Source organism: Dinoponera quadriceps, unplaced genomic scaffold (genome assembly GCF_001313825.1).
Source record: "Dinoponera quadriceps isolate SergipeBrazil2010 unplaced genomic scaffold, ASM131382v1 scaffold343, whole genome shotgun sequence".
NCBI classification, from domain to species: Eukaryota; Metazoa; Arthropoda; class Insecta; order Hymenoptera; family Formicidae; genus Dinoponera; species Dinoponera quadriceps.
The window spans coordinates 381,151-401,928 of NW_014554441.1; the positions used below are offsets into that span (position 1 = coordinate 381,151).

Genomic DNA, 20,778 nt, shown 5'->3' on the forward strand with positions numbered 1-20,778 from the left:
TCAAACCCAATAAACATCAACTAATAGTAACATTATGTCAATACTATAATTTCCCACTCAACAATGTAAATACAATATAACATACATTGTACGTAACAGTTACATTGTTGAGTTGGCAATTATAACATTGTTGTAATGTTACTGTTAGTTGGTGTTTACTAGGAAGTGACACAGATGCATATTCGACAGTCGATGGACGAGAGAAGGAGATGAAAAGAGTATTGGATAATTTAGGAAGTATTTTCATAAAGAACAGACCTATTATGTTGGAGCCACTCACGATCGATCATTCTCAAAAGTTTTTCACGGTGCAAAAGGTTCAAGATTCGTGAACGTGTCAATCGACGGTGTTCCGTATTGTCCCGTGATAGCTCATAAGCGCAATTTATCGTACCTTTTATGTATTATCTCGGAGATATTTTATATAGATTATATTTCGGGCAACAAAGCGAGATTTGACGTGTCATTATTTGCCTGCGTCATTATTTGAACGGAACGAATGCGTTAACGACTAACTTCGTTAATTTTATCTTCGATTTAATCCCTGTTACGTTTAACGCGTTATTCATTTCGAGATTGTACAATAGTCACATTATATCGTATTATTTTATCGCGATGAATATCGCGGCTTGCTTTATTAAACGCATTAATTAAAGGCAAACATATCGGGAGTGAAGAGGTGTTTATACATGCATTGTTTGCCGTGTGAAATACAAATTGGTGACGCGTAACAAAGTTATTCCGGTAATTGTTTTATTCCGTGTGAAAATGAACAATCCGCGTCGTATAATCCGGCCAAATTGTTATATACTTAACGATGTGTCGTGCATTCAACGAAATAACTTTACGAATATCGAGTAAGAGTGAAATTTTTATCGATTTCGTATAGTTTCCATCGATTTTCTTAACGGTGGCGACACCTGGCGAAACATCTGGAACTACATACTTAGCGAAATATCTGGGACTATATACTTTTTAGTCGACCTGTTACCATTGACGCACTGTATCTATACATGAACGTTTCCATTTATTTTATATCGATACGGAAGTCTTATGAATGTCCACTATACCGAATGAAGATCCCAATTATTGAAGTAGAAGTAAGAAGAGGAGAGGAGAAAAATAAATAAAAAGACATCCAATTTTCGTTGATACAACCTTCTCACCCCGTAGTGTCGCGAAAAGACCCGTTAACACATAACGGGTTTACATCTCGGCAGCTACTCGCATTTTAGTTCCAATTTCTCTGCTACGAGCCGCCACCGGTTCTATTGAGGTCGTAACACAAGTAGTACCGACTTATTGTTGGTCAGCCGATCTTTCAGTTTGGAATCATGGCGGTTTCAGAATCATGTTCCACCGAGGTCTGCCGATTCAACGGCAGATTAGAGGAATTCCTTCATTACATTTTCATGGTACGTATCTTCTCGTGTACGAGATCAATCCGTGGATGCATATGCATAATTAATTTCGTCTCGATGAACAGCGGATCGAAGATGGGCATGTTGGAGCTGCAGTAAAGAACTTCGCGGGAATGCCAAGGACATCGTTCACCGATACTGCATTCGTTTTAATCAGGTATAGTCATGTATATTTGCGTAATCGGATATGACAAATGCACGACCGGTGCGCCGTAAACGTATTCCGCGGTAAATATCTCGTCCATCGATGATCAGGAGGAGAATACGGTGCAAAACGCCGTGCGGCGGAATACTTAATTAATGCGGCCGCGAGAGAGATTTATTACCAACCGCATCGTGCGCGCAAATCTTTGCCTCGATATAAAAAATGCATTCGCCGCGGTGGAAACGGAAAGCGCGGCGTACCTCAGTAATGGAACGCAAGGGGGGGAGGGGGGGAGAGGAAATACGCGCTGGAATTACAACGCGACTGTGAAAGCGCGGAGTGCAGGCTGTGTTTTAATTTTCGCTGAAACATTTCCGGGAGTAGGACAAACGGCGTTATCTCATCCCGCGATCCTTTCTCCCTTTCTCGTCGCGCCGTCTTTCTTCCCCGGTGAAAAATTCTCACAGCGGAACAATCCCGTCGCGTCCGGCCAGGAAAACCTAACGTAATTCTCACGGCGAAGTGGCGCTGTTTAGAGCCTTGCATCAATGCCAAGTCGAGTGCGCGAGTCAACCCTTTCGCTATGACGTGAAAAATAACGTTGCGCTGACGCAGCGATTTGTCTCTCTCTCTCTCTCTCTTTCTAAGTTCCTCCATCACGAAGGAAGAACAGTTTCCATGGGAAAGTGGAATCTCCTTGCAAAATTCTCGTAATTATGCTCTTCACTTCGAAGCGCCCGAGAATGAAAACTACCGAAAGTGATGCCGTTCTCAACTAGAGCTGCTGTTTTCTTTCGAAGACTTCGACATTCGAATTTCGATTACTCCTATTTTGAAGTCTCGATGTTCAGTATTCAAGATTCGAAAATATATATCGAAACTTGACAGAGAAAAATAATTTTTCTATCGTAGTGGAACTTTGTTGCTAACCATTGTTACTAATTGTAATGTTCGTAGATAAAATTATTGAAATCGAAGGAATGAGGGGATGGGGCAGACAATTAAATTAATTTAGCGCGAAGCATTGCACGAATACAGGTGATTTTCGCGTGTGTCAATTGGCTATCGCTGCTTTGTAATTTTTGTTCATCGCGTATCGATAGAGAAGCTAAAATCAATAAGTATCTGTACAGTTATTTGTGTTGCTTTGAAATACTTGTACCAAACACACAGTCGATTAATTAATATAATGAATAGTAGAATTGTTGCTGGACAATTCGTCTCTCGTTGAAGACTGCATGGAATGGATTGTTTACATTAGATAAAGCCCTTGAGGTTATATTTTGACAAGCACTGGATAATTTAATTCAAAAAACTTTTTCCGAAATTCTGAAAAGTTACCGAACCTGCCCCGACCTTTCTCACTTTTCGAAGCGTGAAGATTACGGTTTTTAAATACATATTTTCGAGATTTCGGTTTATTAAACTCCAAAAGTTCGAAGTTTCCTTTGAAGCTTCGAAATGATCAGAGATTAATAGCTCTAGTCTTCATTCCGTGTTTCTTCCTCCTCTTGCTCGTGAATCGAATCGCGCGGTTAAATTATACGAGCGAACAAGCGGGCAATAACACGAGCAGTTTTCTTTTTATCTCGTCGTTTCTCGCGAGCGGCCTTTAAAAATGCCGAGTATAATATTCGCGGGCGCGGGCGCGTTCTCAAGTTCCTCGGTTACAATCCCCCGGTGGTGAAACGGAGTCCGGTGTTATCCGTGGTGGAATCGCGCCTGGTATTAAGCTTAGCGCGGTCTGCTAAGCTATTTCGCCATGAATAATTCAGGAGCGCGCGTCCGAAACAATGCGCGCCGCGTCCGCCACCGACAAACCTCGTCATTCGGGAGATTAGCATTTTTATTTCGCGACGCGTGGCGTCGCGTCGCGATGCCGATGATATTGCTGGACGCCCTCGCGCACACGCGAGATCGATCAATCCGTTCGTGCGTCGTTCGGTGTTTGCGATCTAATCTAATCGCGCTAACCACAGCAAATTGTCTTACGTCGCAACACTTCGGACTCCTCTTCTCTTCCTCGACGTCGTGACGCGCCCGTTGACGTTTCACATCGCCAATCGATCCTTTACGCGCCGACAATTCCAAGCTCATTTGCCGTAGCGCTCCCTAACACCGAAATACATCCAATGTCACGGTCGATATTGATCATGCTCGCTCGTACGACGCGCCGTCACATTGTTATCCCGAGGGGTAACACTCCGGGAAAATCGCGACGACTGTCGCGGATATTCGCGGAGAAATTCCACGACGGCGGAATGCGATCGAAAGATCGATTGGTGGCCGGTGGCACCTGCATAACGCGCCATAAACGTGTCCCTTGTTACAAATCGTAAATTAAGCTCGCGATACTGCCACATGGTCGTTAAAAGCGTAATATCCTTAACTCGTAAACGCTGATAGCGAGTGTAAAACAGCCGGCAATTGATCCTTTTGCTAATAAAGCGAGATACTCAATGTACAAAGAATGTCCGACGGATACGTATGCGCGGTTCGGAAAAATTCTCCAAGTTTGCGTGAAGGAAAGAGAAAGGAGGAAAGGAAATGGATCGATGCGTGGAAAACGCGATGCTTCGTGCTGTCAACGTTTCGAGATATCAGCTTTTCCGAAATGAACGAGAGAGAATTATGTAAAGCTGCGGAAAATTGCGAAGCGCCTGAATCAAGAGAATGGGATGTTAAAATATATTACTCAGAAATATCATCATTCTGAACTTACACACGCTTATCTTCCAAGTTTATTCGTAAATTTTCGGGACAACGTTCCGTTTCTCGGAATACCAGAGTTTTTTTATATTTCTCGAGTTCGCATCGACCTGTGAAGAATGTGGTATTTTCCGGCGCAAATAAATTAAATTTTTATCGTCTACCATCTCACATCTGTTACTCCGAGGGAGTACGATTTTTTCTCGCGGTTTCACATGTTAAACTGACCTCGCGACAAAGTCCCTCGGCGCTTGGTAAAAGAAATTTGTGTCACACACAGTCCATTTTGAGAGTACTAATGAGAGTTTCTTTTTCTTTTTTCAGTAATAACGTGTAATGCACCATATATTATTTCATAGTATCAAAATTCGCTTTCGTGGTCAATGTCGTAAATTGCAAATTAGATTAGTATGAAACATAAAAAATAGTTTTAAATTAAATTAACACTATATTAACAATATATATATATATATAAATTTAAAAAAACTAATATGAGTAAATAATATAAGTAAACAAAATTGTATGGAAGGATATTAAAGAACATATAACTTTAGTTTTCGCCGAATAGCGGGATTTTTAGCTTACGTTCATTACTGCAAGTATCAAAGGATTAATTTCTCTCCCACAATTGATTAATACGCAAAAAATAGAAAAAATCCCAAATTAAATTAACGTTGAGTTATTTTCGTTAATAAAGTAAAGAAGATTTAGAGGACATTAAGCGATAATTACAGATTTTCTCTCTACTAATAGCGGGATATTTCATCTCACGCCCTTCATGGTAAGCGTAGGATTAATTTTCCTGCTGTAATTGTTGCGAGAAGAAAGGATGCGGCGAGCGGCCCTTTTCGGGGGATGATTCTGCCGCTCTGACTCACCAGGATTTCCTGGTCTAAAAACAGGGAGAGAGAACGCATCTTCCGCCGAGACATTGCGTCGCGCGGCAAAGCAATAGCATGTGATATCATCGGTGTCCTCATGGCCGCATCGATCTCTCGATAAATCACAGTGCTTACCAGTCACAGGCAGAAAGCGTGCCATTATTCATCTCGTTTGCATAATAATGCGTGAGCAATTCGCAAATCGCACTCTCGACAAGAATTTTTCGTATGTTCGCAACATCGACAAACCGATCGTTGTTCGAAAATATAAAAGATACGATCGTTAAACGGAATAACGGTAAAGCACACTCGCAAACGGAAAGCGAGAATATAAATGAAACCCGAATAGAAAATGATGCAAGCTGATCATCCGTGTTCGTCCGTCGCGAAGTAATGTAAATATCGGCGATTTTTGCGTCGGTAGAGAGGTCGCGCGATGAGATTCGCGGAAAAGACAAAGCTCAATACATCGAAGAGCCGCCTGTTTATCGGGATTTCCGTGAAGATTCGCGTAAAATGCAGTAATTAGATTATCACGCTGTAATTAACGTTCCACGATAATAATTTGTATCCACGATGTGTAGTCGTGGCAGCCGAGATTAGCGAGACTAACGACTCCCAAGGTGCTTTTTACGATTCGCAAAAAATTTCACTTGCCTGCAATATAGATTTTTTTTCTTTTTTATATCCACGAATACGGCGCCGATGTGTGTAAATCTTTTTCTCGTTCATTAGACAAAAGCAGTGAAAGCTCGAAAATGTCACATTGCAAAAATAAAGCTCATCAGAGAACTGCTATTTATCGAAAGCCCATTCGACGTCGTCGTATCGAACGCCAACGAGGAAAGCAATTAAAAGACTATAACAAGGCCGAGGAAGGGGAAAGTCATCCCTGGATATCGATTTTCCACGGACAATCGGGCGGACGAGTGCGCTGAATGAATCGCGAAAATAAATGAGCGATCGTTCAGAAATTCCGGATCCAACTATTAAACACTCTCTTTCGGAGAGAAACTCCTACTTCTCGCGAGACAAAGGACCGACGACGACAGAAGATGCAGCGGATGATTGGATATGTTTAAAAGGTGTGTAAGAAAAATCGCGTGTTTCTTTCGACTTACAAATGGCAACAAATAAAAAAATTCAACTAAACAATTCAGAAGAAAAAAAAAACCCAATAAAGCCTTCGCCGAAGAAACTGCTCGAATTTGCTAAATTTCGTAAGTATTGTTTTCGTATGCGGAAGAAAAATAATGATTTCCGACGAGGAGAATAATTATTTTCGTCGAAGAAAAACAATTAATGTCGAATTATTTTCGACGGAGAAAAATCATCTCGTCTCTAGCCGAATCGATGAATTAATGACGAACGTTCTCGCGTTCGTCGAAATAATTAAACATAGCCACCGTAGAAGTACGTGATGGCCCCGATGACCTTAATGGGGAAGCGATTGCTCTTCAAGGACACCCGCCGAGGGAGGAAGGGAGCGAGGAAGCAAGCGAGCGGAGACTTCGCGTGCACCTCGTTATATACGATAATGTTGGTCAACGAACCCTCCTCGCGATAGCGGTGGATCAATTGAAATGCACCCCTCGTGCGCGGCGCTATCCCAGACCGGCCATTGCTATTACGGTGCAAGGGGCGCTACATTTCCTTGCTCGAAACGTCCCTCTCGAATACAGAACTCCTTCGGATTAAAGCACTCGCCGGAGTATGCACTTTGAGATACGGGCGCTCGATTCGAAGCGACGCAAAAGCGATTGTATCTCTCGTCTTATTTCACTTCAATCGTCGTAATAAAGTATCACAAAGGAGCAGCCGAGTAAATCATCTCGCAAACTCTTTGTACTTCCTTATGAATGCCGGTCGTTTTTTGTTAGAAATTCGTTAGGAATTGCGAGATAAAATCTCGTTTGACTGATTGGAAAATTGAAGCGGTCCAATTAAGCGACCGAGAATTATAATGAAAATTTCACTGAAGAAATTCATCGACAGCAAACCTACTTAGGAACTATCCGACACTTTTTAATAAATAATATTTTCGAAGCACCCTATGTGAGTGTTGGAGCTACTGGCCCGACGAATACGACGGCGATGGCGAGCTCGTGACTTGACCAGCCGTAATACAAGATGGTAAACAACGTCACCACGCCATAATCTACGGGGATATTTCACGCGCACGGGGTGGATTTTATCGTTAGTGAACCGAGATAAAAATTTCACAACAATCGCCGTAGCGAACGTTCCACTCGTGGGAAGATAGTTGCGATAATGCACCCGTTATCGTTCGCGTTCTCATCGCAACGTCGCAACAAATAAAATGTTACCACCTCGTGTACCGTGTATCGATTAATATAACGCGCTATATGGCATGTTGGGATCACGAGAATGCCGGAAAACGTTAATTTGAAAATATCGCGTTTAGCCGGAGGACTCAGTGAGGAGTGAAACAGAGAGAGAAAAAGAGAGAGAGAGAACGAGCGGAGATTTCCAGAACAATGTACTTTTAAATAGTGAGCATACTGCAATTTTTCCGAAGAGTAGAGACAAGCAGAGGAATGCGATAGAACACACTTGTAATCTGCTTTTCTAAACAACCAGCAAGATCGTAATTAAAAACTTCATGAAACGACTAAAGCACCGTGTTGAGCGCAATATCTTGACGGGAATAATTTTCTAATAAACCAGGATAACGTCGCCTTGCCAAGCAAAGAAAGAGAAACGAGTTTCGTGACGTTGATATCACACGGCAATTGCCAAGCCGCGTCGCTAAGAATCGTATGGAAACACGCGGATTACACGAGACGAGGGCTCTAATCTCCCGACTATTTCGCCTCTGACGAGGGTCCCCGTCGCAACCCACGGTGCATACGCGGGAACCAATCAGCCATCCACCTGGTCATTATATTATTTTCCCCTACGCTCGCGTTTTATATACAAGGTGTGTCCCGCAAGTCATGGCGCTCCGCTAACGTCTACGACAGTCGGGAGGAAGAAGTTGAATCAGCGAGAATAACGTCGTTTCTAGCGCGATGCATCGTCGGTTCTACAAACGGGAAATTTTCCTCGTCTATAAATCGGCGTTCGCTAAAGACCGTCTGGTTCGGAGAAAGTGCGTGACTTCTGGCACACCCTACGTACGATGATATTTACACTGCGCGTTGTATCCTCCGCGGTTCGTTATGCCCATTCATTGGATTAAATCGCCGAGATGTTGCGGAAAATAACATTTGTATGCGGTAATTATCGTTGAGGACAACATTCGTGCGAGTCCTGTGTATGTATTAGTAGAAATTATTAGCTTTCCTTCGTCGAGAAATTTGCCGGAATTACGCCGACCGATTTTACTAATGAAAACCTGTGTTCTCTCTCTCTCTTTCTGTCGCTGTCTCTTTCTCGATTTCGCTCGAAATATAAAACGTGCCGACACAAATACTGGATTTTCCATATCTGCCGCTTTCGTCGTCGATTCGTCAGCGTTGACGGGAAAATGCATATTGCGCGAGGCGAATGCATCACTCAAAGGCAACCACCGGCGACTTTGTTGCGTAAACCGTAAATCACCACCACGTCCGACGGCGGTTTCAAGCGCGCCCGATCGATTCAACTTTTTCGCAAACTCCACGAGCGAACCGACGCGCAATCTTCACTAAAACACACGCGTCTCAGATAGGAAGTCACAGTGACGTCTTGAGGAATAAAAAACGGAAGGCAGATGCCTCGAGATAAACTGTCGCAAGTTATAAAAACAATATTTTTATCGTCGACAAACAATTAAATGATAAAAGTTCTTACTTATCCTCTTACTTTTTATCCTTCCTAATTTTCTTAAGCGTCGTATGATTCCGAAGTAATTTTTTTAGCACACTTCGGTATTCAGGGCTCTCGAGAGCGCAACGGACGGCACTGGCCGGAGAAGAAGCATTTAGTTAAGTGTATTCTTCGCCGGGGAAAGAGAAAAAGGATCGCTAAATCATAAATGACGGGACGCCTTCCGCCGCGAATGAAACGGCGGCGAGGCTGAAAAAACGCGTCGGCGTGTAGCGCGTCGCGTTCTAAATCAAACGCGCGTCGCACGCCTAAGCTCGTCCTCTGTCCAAGGAAAATAAGGGAGGAGGCGCACACACCGCGGCATTCCCCTAACTATAGGCTCGATACGAGCTGGCTTCTTCGATTTCACGAGTCCTCCGCGAGAACGAGGAGAAGAAGCAACACGCGAATCGATGCACTAATTGAATTAGGAGAAACTTTCGGCGACGAATGATGCAAACCTGTCGCAGGTGACAAAGCGCGATCAATACGAAACCGAGCCGCTGGTTGCACTGTAAGGAAGAAATACGAGAAATAAATAAAAGGAACGAGGGATGGATGGATGAAACGCAACGGATTTGGCGGGCGAACGGCGGGAATTCGATGGCAAATCGATGAAATAATTTATCTCGGAGATGACGAAAGAGAGTGAGGGAGAGAGAGGGGGACAGCCTTTCATGAAACGGGATATTCAAATACTCCGTGCATTTTTCCCGACGTGAAAATATATCCTCGCTATAAATTCCTCGCATCGCGTGATTTGCATCGCACTCCACGTCTGAAAATTCGATTAACGATTGACCTTCTCTCACGTTTAATGAAAATCTAAAAAAAGAGCATCTCTAAAGCGACGTTTCCACCGACCGTCTCCTCCGCACGGACGAGAGTAGGAGCGGGGCGCTTCGTAAGATCGCACGAAGAGTCATTACCTTCGCGTCGAGACGGCGGTAATAATCGGAACGAATAGTCCCGCGTTCGTCCGAACGACGCGCAAAGGAGGAGTCGCGCCTATTCCCAGAGGGGCCGTAGGGGATTCCCTCGGCGCTGCCGGTCTGGCACCCCACGTCGCCCCTCGTGTCGTTTCAGCCGCCCCCGCCGGCCGATTCCTCGGGGGCCGTGCGCACGCGTGAAAATTGTCTGATAACGCGCGGGCGTCCCGACGTCGGTTAGTATCGGCCGCAACGCCGTAACGTCGCGACGTCGGGGTGCGCCGCCTTTCCTCCACGTATACACACCACGTCTTCACCGGGGAAGAAACATCGTCGAACGACGCGATCGCGGAAGATGATACAGCGATCTGTTGCGCCGGAGAATCGTCAGCGATCGCCGCCGCTGTTGCTGCTCCATGTCGCTCCGATTGTCGTGCGACCACGACCGGAGGAATAGCGGATTTCGCGAGGTACGATCGTGTCCGCAGATCGACTTGATTTTGCGCTCGACTCATCCCTCGGGTAAATCGGCTTCATCGCTGATCCCGTTATTGTATATTGTTGTCGCAAGTGCGGCGCAAACAAACGCACTCAGCCTTCGTGGGGTTTTACGATCGCCGTATCGCGGGAAATCGCAAAAGTATGCTAATTTAAAAATGCGACGGCTCCCTTACGTTAATAAAAAAAGAGACGGAAACGACAGACGGTGTTTCCTTTTCGCGAGGACCGTAAACAATTCGCATTGACTCTTCTCGTATATCTAGGCAACGAGATATCGTCTCTCATTTTCGAACGACGGTGTGCGCAATAAAAATGCGGAAAATCGCGCGTACGTTTATAGGCGCATTTTTACGATGAAAATGACTGTCACCGTTATCTCGGAAAATATTGACATTCCTCGACGGTTCGTGCATGCAGCAGCCCGTACATTTCTGCGTGAAAACGCCGTGTTGCGGGAGCAGAGCTCCATTCAACCTTCTCGAAAATCAATCGCGATTCCGCCGTTTTTCGGCGAATTTTCGCGCGCCCGTCGCGTTTTGCCCGGCCGAATCGATCCCTCAGCGCGACTCACACATCGTCGAAGTCGCATATCGATTGAAATCCCGATATTTCTCTCCACTCGACAGAAGGACGCATGTGAAAGACGCAGCGGTGCGCTTTCGCGGCAGCGCGGTGAAAATCTCTTGCACGACGAGCCTGTTGTGCGATCTCGAGTTGCAGTGACTACGATGTCGCAGTGATCTCGCCGACCGATCGACGAATCGACCAACGCACGCCATCATGCAGACCGCCGGATTGCCGTTCGCGACTTTCCTGTTATCCTGGCTGATCGTGATAAGGTTACCGGTCTCGGGTATGTGCAAAAAGATTTTGACAAAATATCTTGATTGTGTCTTCCTCCTTATTTTGCACCGTCGCATCGTTTCGATATAATTCCTCAACATTTCGCGAATACACCACGCAGAAAAAAATTAGCCACAAAAGCTCTAATATTATCTGTGGCAGCTAAAATGGGGACAGCTAGTCGTTGAATCCCCAGCTAATAATCCCAGGTAATAAATTTAGCTGCAGTAGCAGCGATATTAGCTATTAGAGGTAAATGCATTTTGCTGCAAGATACAACTATAATGTTCGCTGTAGCGTCTTAATTTGAACAGCTGATAAATTTAGCTGCAGTAATAATGACATTAGCTGTTTACCTCCTACGGCTATTCTTTTTCGCGTGTAATATCGCAATTTGAGGCAATGATGATAGTTTTCCTGACAGAATATCGCGAGCGCATTCACGCGTCACGACGTTCTAACCAAATTACTTAAGCCGCACCAGATCCATGATTAATTAATTTGACCTGGCGCGGCTATTGTATGTTAAATCGCCGCGTCTAAACGTCTCATTTGCAGCCCCGCGCCGAAAACATCGCGGCGCAATATTTGTTGTTGACGTCGGATTAAACGACCGACGCATCGAAAGTAATAAGTAGTCGCGCCATTATCTGAATCTCCGCCAGACCTAACATATACACACACTCCCCTCGTTAATCGCGGATACCGCGGAACACCGTGCGATCGATTCTTCACGTGAACTATTCCGACCGATATTCCGGTGACAAATCAAAGTGACGAAACCAATTTCGGCCGTGTAAGAAATTCATCCGTTCGCGCGCGCGAACGCAACGATCTCTCTCGCGGCGGCAATAATTCATCGGGTTTGCGTATCGCGTCGCACGCGCGACACCGTCGAAAGTCTCGCGGAGATGCCAACGGTGATCCCAACAACCGGGGCTGATTCTACGGCGATTGTCGAATAATCGAGCCCGCGTGCGACAACAGGATTGACCCGAGGTCACCCTATTACACCGTTCCCTAATTGCCGGAGAGCGGGAATTGAGAGGGTGGCTATGGGGATTAACCTTTGCACTGCGAGCGTAATTCTCTATGTGGCAGATGCGCCGCGTTTTCCTAATGCGTCGATGCCTCTCCACCTTCTCCGCCGCCACTGCTCATCCAATTATCTTCGGCTCGTGCCGCTGGTGAATGTCGGTGCGGTGGCGGAGACAACGGCGGGACCTACGCGCGTCTGTGTGAATTTATCCCGCGATCATTCTTGCGCTCGTAACGTTAGAGCGAGCATAACGCAACTTAAAAACAGGTCTACAATAGGTGCTTTAAACTTTAAACTTTGGGAAGTTGACCTATCGTAGAGCCGAATATGAGGAGCTTAATCGACTGCGATTGGTCAATTTTTTAAGGCTTAGGACTCAAAGCACCTATTGTAGACGGGGACTAACGTAGCATCGCGATCTCTGCAATTTTAACGCTTGCTAATTATCCGGCACTTTGTATAATTATATGTGCCCTGAGATTACAATAAACATAGTCGCGTGAGTTATAATGTTGAGAGGCCGACGATAAGATGTGTATATATATATATATATATAAAATAACATCGTGCATACAATTGCAACGCGTGCATCAAGCTGCGAAATTACGGTGACATTGCCGGCGACGCGCCAACGGAAGCTTACATTTAGTTGTAAGCTTAACAGGTCGGCGTTAAATTGGCCCCCGTTCGCCCTCCGCCCTCATTGCCTCTCTCTTTGCGCCGAGAACACACACTCCGTCTAACCGGCTTTAATCCGATTCTTACGCCCGTCCGTTTACGGAATATAATTCCTGGGAAGTATGCACGTCAGACGAGAGAACGCGCGAATTTCGGGGCAGGGTTCTACGCGAAGGGTGCCGCGCGCGAACACCAGAAGTTGCGGAACCGGTTGCCTCGCTCGACTTCTCACGCACGCTCGCCGGTACCGTTATCGATCTCGCGCGAACGACCGCACACGAGCGCGAAAGAGGGTCTCGGGCAAGGGTGCATTGATAGGGGCTGCGATAACGCGTTCGCGGAACGCCGTTCCAGGTGCAGTCGTTTCGCCCTTCGAGCGAGGCCCCGCACTGGTATTTAAGGCCTGAAAATCGCACGAGGTTTGGAATAATTACTGGCCTCGGAAACGAAAAGCAACGAAAGAAAGATCGCGAGATCGAATTCGATCGATGTAGGTGAACCTAATGAATATTGTATAAGGGGAGAATTATAATAATCGTGTTGTTATAATGAGCTTAGTTTCGTATATAAGACCGGGGGAGCTATTTATAGTCTGAAAGAAATTATTGATCTCGGAAAGCCGATGAGATAAAATCAAGAAGTAGAATTCGATCGATTGTAGGCAAGTCTAATGAATTAAGTGGAGAATTAAATGAATTGTAACCTAATAACAAACTTAATTTCGTATGCTTTAAAATGTCTAAGATTTATAAAATCATCTACGATATAAAAGAACATTGTTTCAAAAAGACATTGGTTTCAAAAGGACTCAACAGAGAATTGTAAATATTAAGAGAAATTTCTCCGTTGAAAGATAAAAAGAATTTTCTAGCCGTGGAAGCCAAAGTACGGATATTCTAGTGCTACTTACATATTGATATTATTAATACTAATGTTATTGTAGGAGAGTAAACTAAAACATACCCGTGCTTTGGCTCTTCATGGCCAGGAAATTGTAAGATTTAATTCAACCGATTGTACAGATGAATCTAATGAATCAAGAGGGATATTAAATCAATCCTAAATTCAAATGAAACAGTATCAGGCTCTGTGCTGAAATGAAAGATAATAAATAAGAAAAATAGACAATAAGAGCCTAATAATGAGTTTCACAATTTTCACGCTGCGCGCCAATTTATGCGCGAGTAAAATAAGCTGCAAGGTATGAATCTAATGTCGGTCCGGCAGGTATGAATCTAATAAATCAAGAGGGATATTAAATCAATCCTAAATTCAAATGAAACTATATCAGGCTCTGTGCTGAAATGAAAGATAATAAATAAGAAAAATAGACAATAAGAGCCTAATAATGAGTTTCACAATTTTCACGCTGCGCGCCAATTTGTGCGCGAGTAAAATAAGCTGCAAGGTAGCGTGACTGTGAATTAACTTATCTATTTTCTTCTCTGATCTTTCCTACCTCCTATAGTAATTCTTGGAGAGCGACATTGACGAGCCGACGTAACTTCTTCGAGCTACTTGACGGCCACGCGAAGGTTGTGCCAGTGACATTCGCGCTTGACCATGCAACGATCGCGATGTCGCGTGCCTGCCGGACCGACATTCTCACGTGGCACCGATGAACCGCGAGAGAATCGATATACCGCCCTTCCGCGTATAAATGTATTTTCTGCCGACGATTACAGTCGATACGTCACGCGTATGACAAGATTCGAGTCGCATAAAGTGTTCGCGGTACAGCTGCAGTGCATCAATGCGGATTAACTCGCTGAATGACAGGGCTGTTTTCCAAAGGTCGTTTGGACGCAACTCCTTTAAATGATTTAATATTACAATGGACGCGAGTTTCTTTCTTCGTTATGAGAAATACATTCATCAAAAGCTTCGCAGCCTTAGTACCAGCGAACTTACCACCTGCCACTGTCATAGTCATCGTCTGTGAGACTGACGTCATAGTTTAAGGGTCAGTGCAAGTTCGACGTATCTCAAATATCCAGCGAATGCGTCACGAACGCACACAGTGAGAAATTTTATGTTAAATTTAATACATTTCATATGTTCCAAACAGTTCACACAAATTTCTATGTTAATTTAACGTAAGGTGCGTATGTTAAAAAGTAACACAAATATTGTGTCAAAAATTAACACAAAATTAATACGTTAATCGACACTGAAATATAAAATGTGTTATTTTAACACTTACACATGTTGAATATCAACTCAACCAAAGTATTAGAATAAAAGAAACACAATATGTTAACATACGAGTAATATAAAAATAGAACACGAACATTTTAACGAGGACAGATTGTAACACAATTATAAAATGTTTTTACTGTATAAGAAGAAAAATCGTTCGATTGCACGCGATATGGGTTGAAAGGAGGCAATTTTGCGCCGTCAAAGCTCAATTCCGAAGATAACGAGACGAGCTATACTAGCCGCGTTATCGCAATATCGACGACGACATCGAGAAAGAGAGAGAGAGAGAGAGTCCCTTTCGATTCGTTTGGTATCGACGGTCCGCCCGGCTTTTTGCTCCTTTTCTTGCGTCGCAACCCCGACGCATTAACGCAGGGGGTGGATACGACGAGGGCGCGTTGCCGCAGGGCTTGCTTCCACCCCCTGCGCCACACGGTGTTCCGTAGCGTCCGCGAAGCGCTCCTACTCTCTGCGCCGGTTTATTGCTCGCGTCACGCTACCGCGTTCGCCGGCTGGCTGGCTGGTTGGTCGGCCGGCCAACGAAATTCGGCATCGATTTCGCCAAAGAAAGCATAGCGGGTCCCGACATTGAAGACGCGCTATTCAACAGCATCGCGCGACCTCGGCTACTTTTTCCGTCGCGTCGAGGTCGTCGTGGAACCACGCGACTCGCAGCTTCCTCATGGCGTTATCGCTATCGGTGCACGCGGAGAACTTTTCCGAAAGATGTAAACATTCATGTACCGTACTAATCTTGCTTGGCTACACAGCAAAAACATTTTGTATTTGTGTTACGAGGGGCGTTGAGCAACCGATTGATTAATTAACCCATTATTCGTTTCTATTTATTTACTTGAGAGATTTTAATTATGAGATTGGTCGGACCTATTGCCGTGCGCGAGTGTGTAACTTAATGAACACGCGATATCAAAACGTACCGGACGACAGAAAGTTAAATGCGCGTAGGCTAATGACGCGCCGCAGCGGGCTTGGAAGGTAGAAACGCGCATTTTTTCGCGTCAAATGCACAAGGCAGCACGCTGGGAATCGTGAGCTACCGCAATCGGAAAAACATCAGAGTGAGAAATGAGAGATTCATATACATACAAGATATAAACGATCGCGCATCGTCGGCCGAGGGAAAATATTAGCCTTTCTCGCGCGCGCGTCATCCCGCCGGAGGCAAGGAAGGCCGTAATTTCGCGAGGCCTTCCATTTTTTCGGCGGCCTTCGCTTCCGCGAATTCTTAAATATCGCGACACGCGATATACCCGCGGCGAAACTAGGACGTCGGATCCGGCACAATAGCGTCCACTGTCGACGGGATTCTGAAAGGGTCCCTTATGATGCTATCGATAAAGCCCGGTGCGCGCAAGGTCGATAAATACAAATCGTCGCGGAACCTTTCGACGTGCGACCGCCGTTGAGGCCGCCGCGGACGTTTATCGCTCCGCCGCCAATAATGCTTCACTATTTGCGCGAGAACGCGTTCGCCGAAGCATGTACGTAGTATCCGATGACGGTCTGCCGAGCCCTCCCGGGGATCGATAATCGAAACGAGTTGCGTTCGGTCGACGACGACGACAAAGCGTCGCGAATGAATGTTAATCCGACGCAACGCCCACGCGCGTCGCTGTTTGTACGAGTAATTAATGAACGTTACAAACGACGGCGGACGGAGTTTAGAATAAAGTGAATAAATGGAGCGCGCGCGACGTGTGGCAGAAGCGTAAATCGTGAGACGTCATTCGCAAAAGAAAAAAAAACGAAAAAAGGAGACAAGCGATGTCGCAGATGGGATTTCGTGACGTGAATGTCAAGCGCGTCTTCGGACTTAGGAGTCGTAATAATTCGACGAAACGATCTGACGATGGTTTTTCGCAGGAACTTTCAACGATCGCAAATGCAACCTTTCCGAGGCGTCGATGGGCGATCGGGCGGTATTTACGGTGACGATAAAAATTTGTTAATCCTCGCGCTCGTTGTGCGAGAAGGCCCGGGCGCTTCTCGAGTTAGCGCGCACCATGAATAGTGATGAGAACGACGGAAGACTCCTTGTTAACGACGCGGTGAACGGCGATGCGAAACGTCCGATGTTTCGGTGGTCGGTCTTTTCCCCGACAGAGTTACGAACTCGGTCTCGTCGGCAATACGTTTCGCCGCAGAATTACGGTTGCCAGGTACCAGGCACAAAAGGAGGATGCGTCGGTTACGAAAGCGAGTGGGTTAACTCCTTCGTGAGCAGGTTCTCTTGAAAAATTTATTATGTCTACTTCGCCGTGCGACCGAACTCGCGCGATGGCAGTGGCATAAGTTAATTTATGTCATCTCGTGCAAAAATAAGCCGACCCCGATGAAGAGAGAAAATTAAGAGCGCCTCTCTCGCTCACTCCCTTGTTTGCTTGTATCCTTTTACGAGAGCGCTATTCTACCTCAAGTTAGTTATTGATTTTTTTCATAAATGCAAAGCGCACCTGGAAAAATTAACGGACGACCTTTCCCTCCTCTCTGTCTTTCTCTTTCTTCTTTTCGCGTCAGAATTTGGAATTGTAATCTTCTCGCTCAACTTGCCGTCAATAAACGCGCGTCGCGGCTACTATACGGGAGAGATCGCGCGCGGCAAAACGACGAAATCAAACATCGCGTGCCAGCGCGCCGAAATCGTTAATCAAGACGAATCTTGAAAGCAGCCCTCACCCTTGTTGCAACGTAATCAAAGGGCGCGCATGCATTATGCGCACGTACGGGTCGGTTTTCAGCGGTCGCCGGCGCGGCTCGGTCGCGTATAAGTAGGAATTGCAACAATCAGCTTGACTTGTTAATGAAAGCCTGCTCGATGAAATCGGGAAGCTTACCGCACGAAAAGTACGTACTACGAGTGGCAACTAGGGATGTTGTGATATTAGTATCGATATTTTCCCTTCGATACTAATTTAATTTTTTACTCAGCCAATCTTCAAAATATTTCATGTATCTTAAGGCTTTTAAGACTTTTACATTACAAACCGTAGAAATCTAGGGCAGAAGGTAGAAGTATTTTTATACCATAGTAAAACTATTATACAGACGTACGAAACTCTCTTATATATATATATAAGTAGCTTGCAAGACAAATACTTCCTGATTTTTATATTTCCTGTAATTAAAAATTGTTTTAAGTTTCACTACAGATATCGATATTTTTGTTCTGACAGTGGTATCACTAATGGTATCGATATTCTTCACTAGATATCCAATACTGTCAATATTAGTATCAATAATTTTATAGAATCGCAACATCCCTAGTGACAATGATATGTATTTTCGTTAAGGGAAGAGTTTCGCGAGACTCTCGAAAATAGTTGCGGTCGAGTATCGCGCGACATTAGATCCCCCGCGACTCGGAGATTCTACAATTAAATTTACATCTTTAAGCGTCGCGAAGTGGATGGAGAACGAAGGGAAGTGATCGATTTAGAATCAATTAAGGTCAATCACGCGGCTAGAATATCGCCTTGGTATTGGCGCACTTGAGACGCTCGAACGCAGGGTGGCAAACGGGCCGGGCAAAACACGGTTTCTCTAAGTACGAAGTTCTCCCGAAATTGCTCACCCGTTGCGCCGTTTCTTGACTGTTCTCGAGTGCCCTCTATGAATCATTGCCTGACGACTGTTCTTTCCCGGAGAATTAATAGCCAACAACACCGAGAGGACTCCAGGTCCTCGAGGAGAGCGCATTGGAGCATCCCGAGAATATGCAGGTCCTTCTCCAAATTGCGGCTCTTTTTCTCAGCGGAAAAATTCAGTCTGCTTTAGTGTTTCGTTCGTGCGGACAAATCGCCTGCGATTCTCTCGAGCAGTACAACCGCGCTTTGTTGTCGACGGACACGATTGCTCCGCGCTCGTTTCCGCGTTTTGTATTCTGCATTGTGTGAAACAACGAGAGAGAAAGAGAGAGAGAGAGAGAGAGAGAGAGCGTGCATTAGGTGACATGATAATTAGGTAACGCGTGATAATTGAATTAACTGTTAAGTAAAAACGACAATTTCGAGGGGTGATGCGTGAAGGCACATTTAATCAAATTAATAATTCTACCGTGCGCAATGCGAACGCCACGGAAATGTCCGACAAATGACGCTTTCGAGCGAAAGTAGGCTAGAATCGCGCACGTCACGAACGTGTCGCCCGGTTTTCAGAGAGAGTCCCCTTTGATACACTCCCCCCTTACTCTCGTCAATGTTCTTTAAACGATTCCCACGGCGAACGTTCGTTCCCTGCTGTCAAGGAGATCAACGGTGATTCAATCGGACGAATGTAACGAGATCAAATGTTTTTGCGTTAGAATGAAATTTAGGAATTTATCGCATGAAGAAAAACGTAAAAGAGAAGCGCGAGAGGGAATTAGTATGCTTCCGGTGAAATGAAACAGAGTACCGTCAAAAGGTTGCTCTTTTGTTTCTACAATGTGCGCACCGTGAACTATTTACGGTAAATTGTTTCACACTTGAATAACATTTCGCTAATTTAATGGCGCGATGAGACGGGGGGAGAGTTGATGATGGAGAGTTGACGGTAAACCAAATAATTATTTTCCGTCTATTACTCCGCTCGCATTATGCACGTGTATCGATCGGTGCGTTCTGCATTTGTCCGTGCATACGTGTATCCAACGTAATCACACACACACACACACAAACACACATCTATATATTCACGATATATAGCAGAAAATAAAGCTCGGGCCGTTGTTCGTGAAGTATGCAAGTCCCTGACATTAACTTCGTCCGGGTCGTCCTTCGCTTTTCCGCGTATTCCTAATCTTTCTCATCGAGTTCTCATCGAGCTCACGAGTCCTATAGCTCGTCGAGGATATTATTATAATGTAATAGTACTACTCCCCGAATAGCGCACGTGCGGGTGCACAAGTACCCGACGACTTCACCACATTTGATATACAACATAACGGTTGACAAACACACACAATAATAGATAGATGATCGCTCAGTATAAAGTAGCCGTATAAAGAAGCGCAATCCTGTAACACGTTCCAGGGAAGAATTGCGGCCGCCTGGCCTCTTCGTGACATTTCACGGAATGTAAAACTGTGCTGCCTACGCGAAAGAGATGGTCGTGTACGACGCGCGTACCGCGTGTCCATTAAACATAATCGCGAGCGCTTATCTCGCTCTCGTGCAACGACGTATGTGATATATATATATATATATATATATATATATATATGCGCTTACGAAATTAAAATACTCGTCACTAATGTTCACAACTGGGAGCATCGATTTCTATCTATCCGCCGTAGAATCGCGCTTCTCTCTCTCTCTCTCTCTCTCTCTCTCCTGCCTCGCGCACCCTTGCGCATCCGAAGAATATTAATGTGCGTCACGGTGCCACGACACAAAGACAACGTTTGTTAATTTAATAGAGCGCCCCAGGTAACGAAGGCGAACAGAATACGCGAATGGGGCACGTTCGACACAATGGTGACATATCGGTCTATCAACGACGAGATGTGCGATCGCAGCATACACCTTGTATGTATAATTCGTGGTTACGCATTCGCAGCCTTACGGACGCGGCCTTATGTGCATCTTAATTACCAGCGAACTCCCAACTTTACCGTTGCATT

The 20,778-nt window shown here is 45.1% G+C and overlaps 1 protein-coding gene across 2 annotated transcripts in view; it reads left to right on the top strand.

Annotated features, from left to right (window-relative positions):
• Positions 1–1,336: 1,336 nt before the first annotated feature.
• LOC106748675 (proto-oncogene tyrosine-protein kinase receptor Ret) overlaps positions 1,337–20,778 on the top strand; it is a 78,147-nt gene continuing 58,705 nt past the window's right edge. The window contains exons 1-3 of one of the 2 annotated variants that reach the window (XM_014627454.1): positions 1,337–1,415; positions 1,487–1,578; positions 11,023–11,249. In XM_014627454.1, coding sequence (XP_014482940.1) covers positions 11,177–11,249 — 73 coding nt within the window. In that variant the 5' untranslated portion in view covers positions 1,337–1,415; positions 1,487–1,578; positions 11,023–11,176. Of the gene's footprint in view, positions 1,416–1,486; positions 1,579–11,022; positions 11,250–20,778 lie in introns of those variants that run through there. The other variant, XM_014627444.1, reaches the window with a different exon arrangement.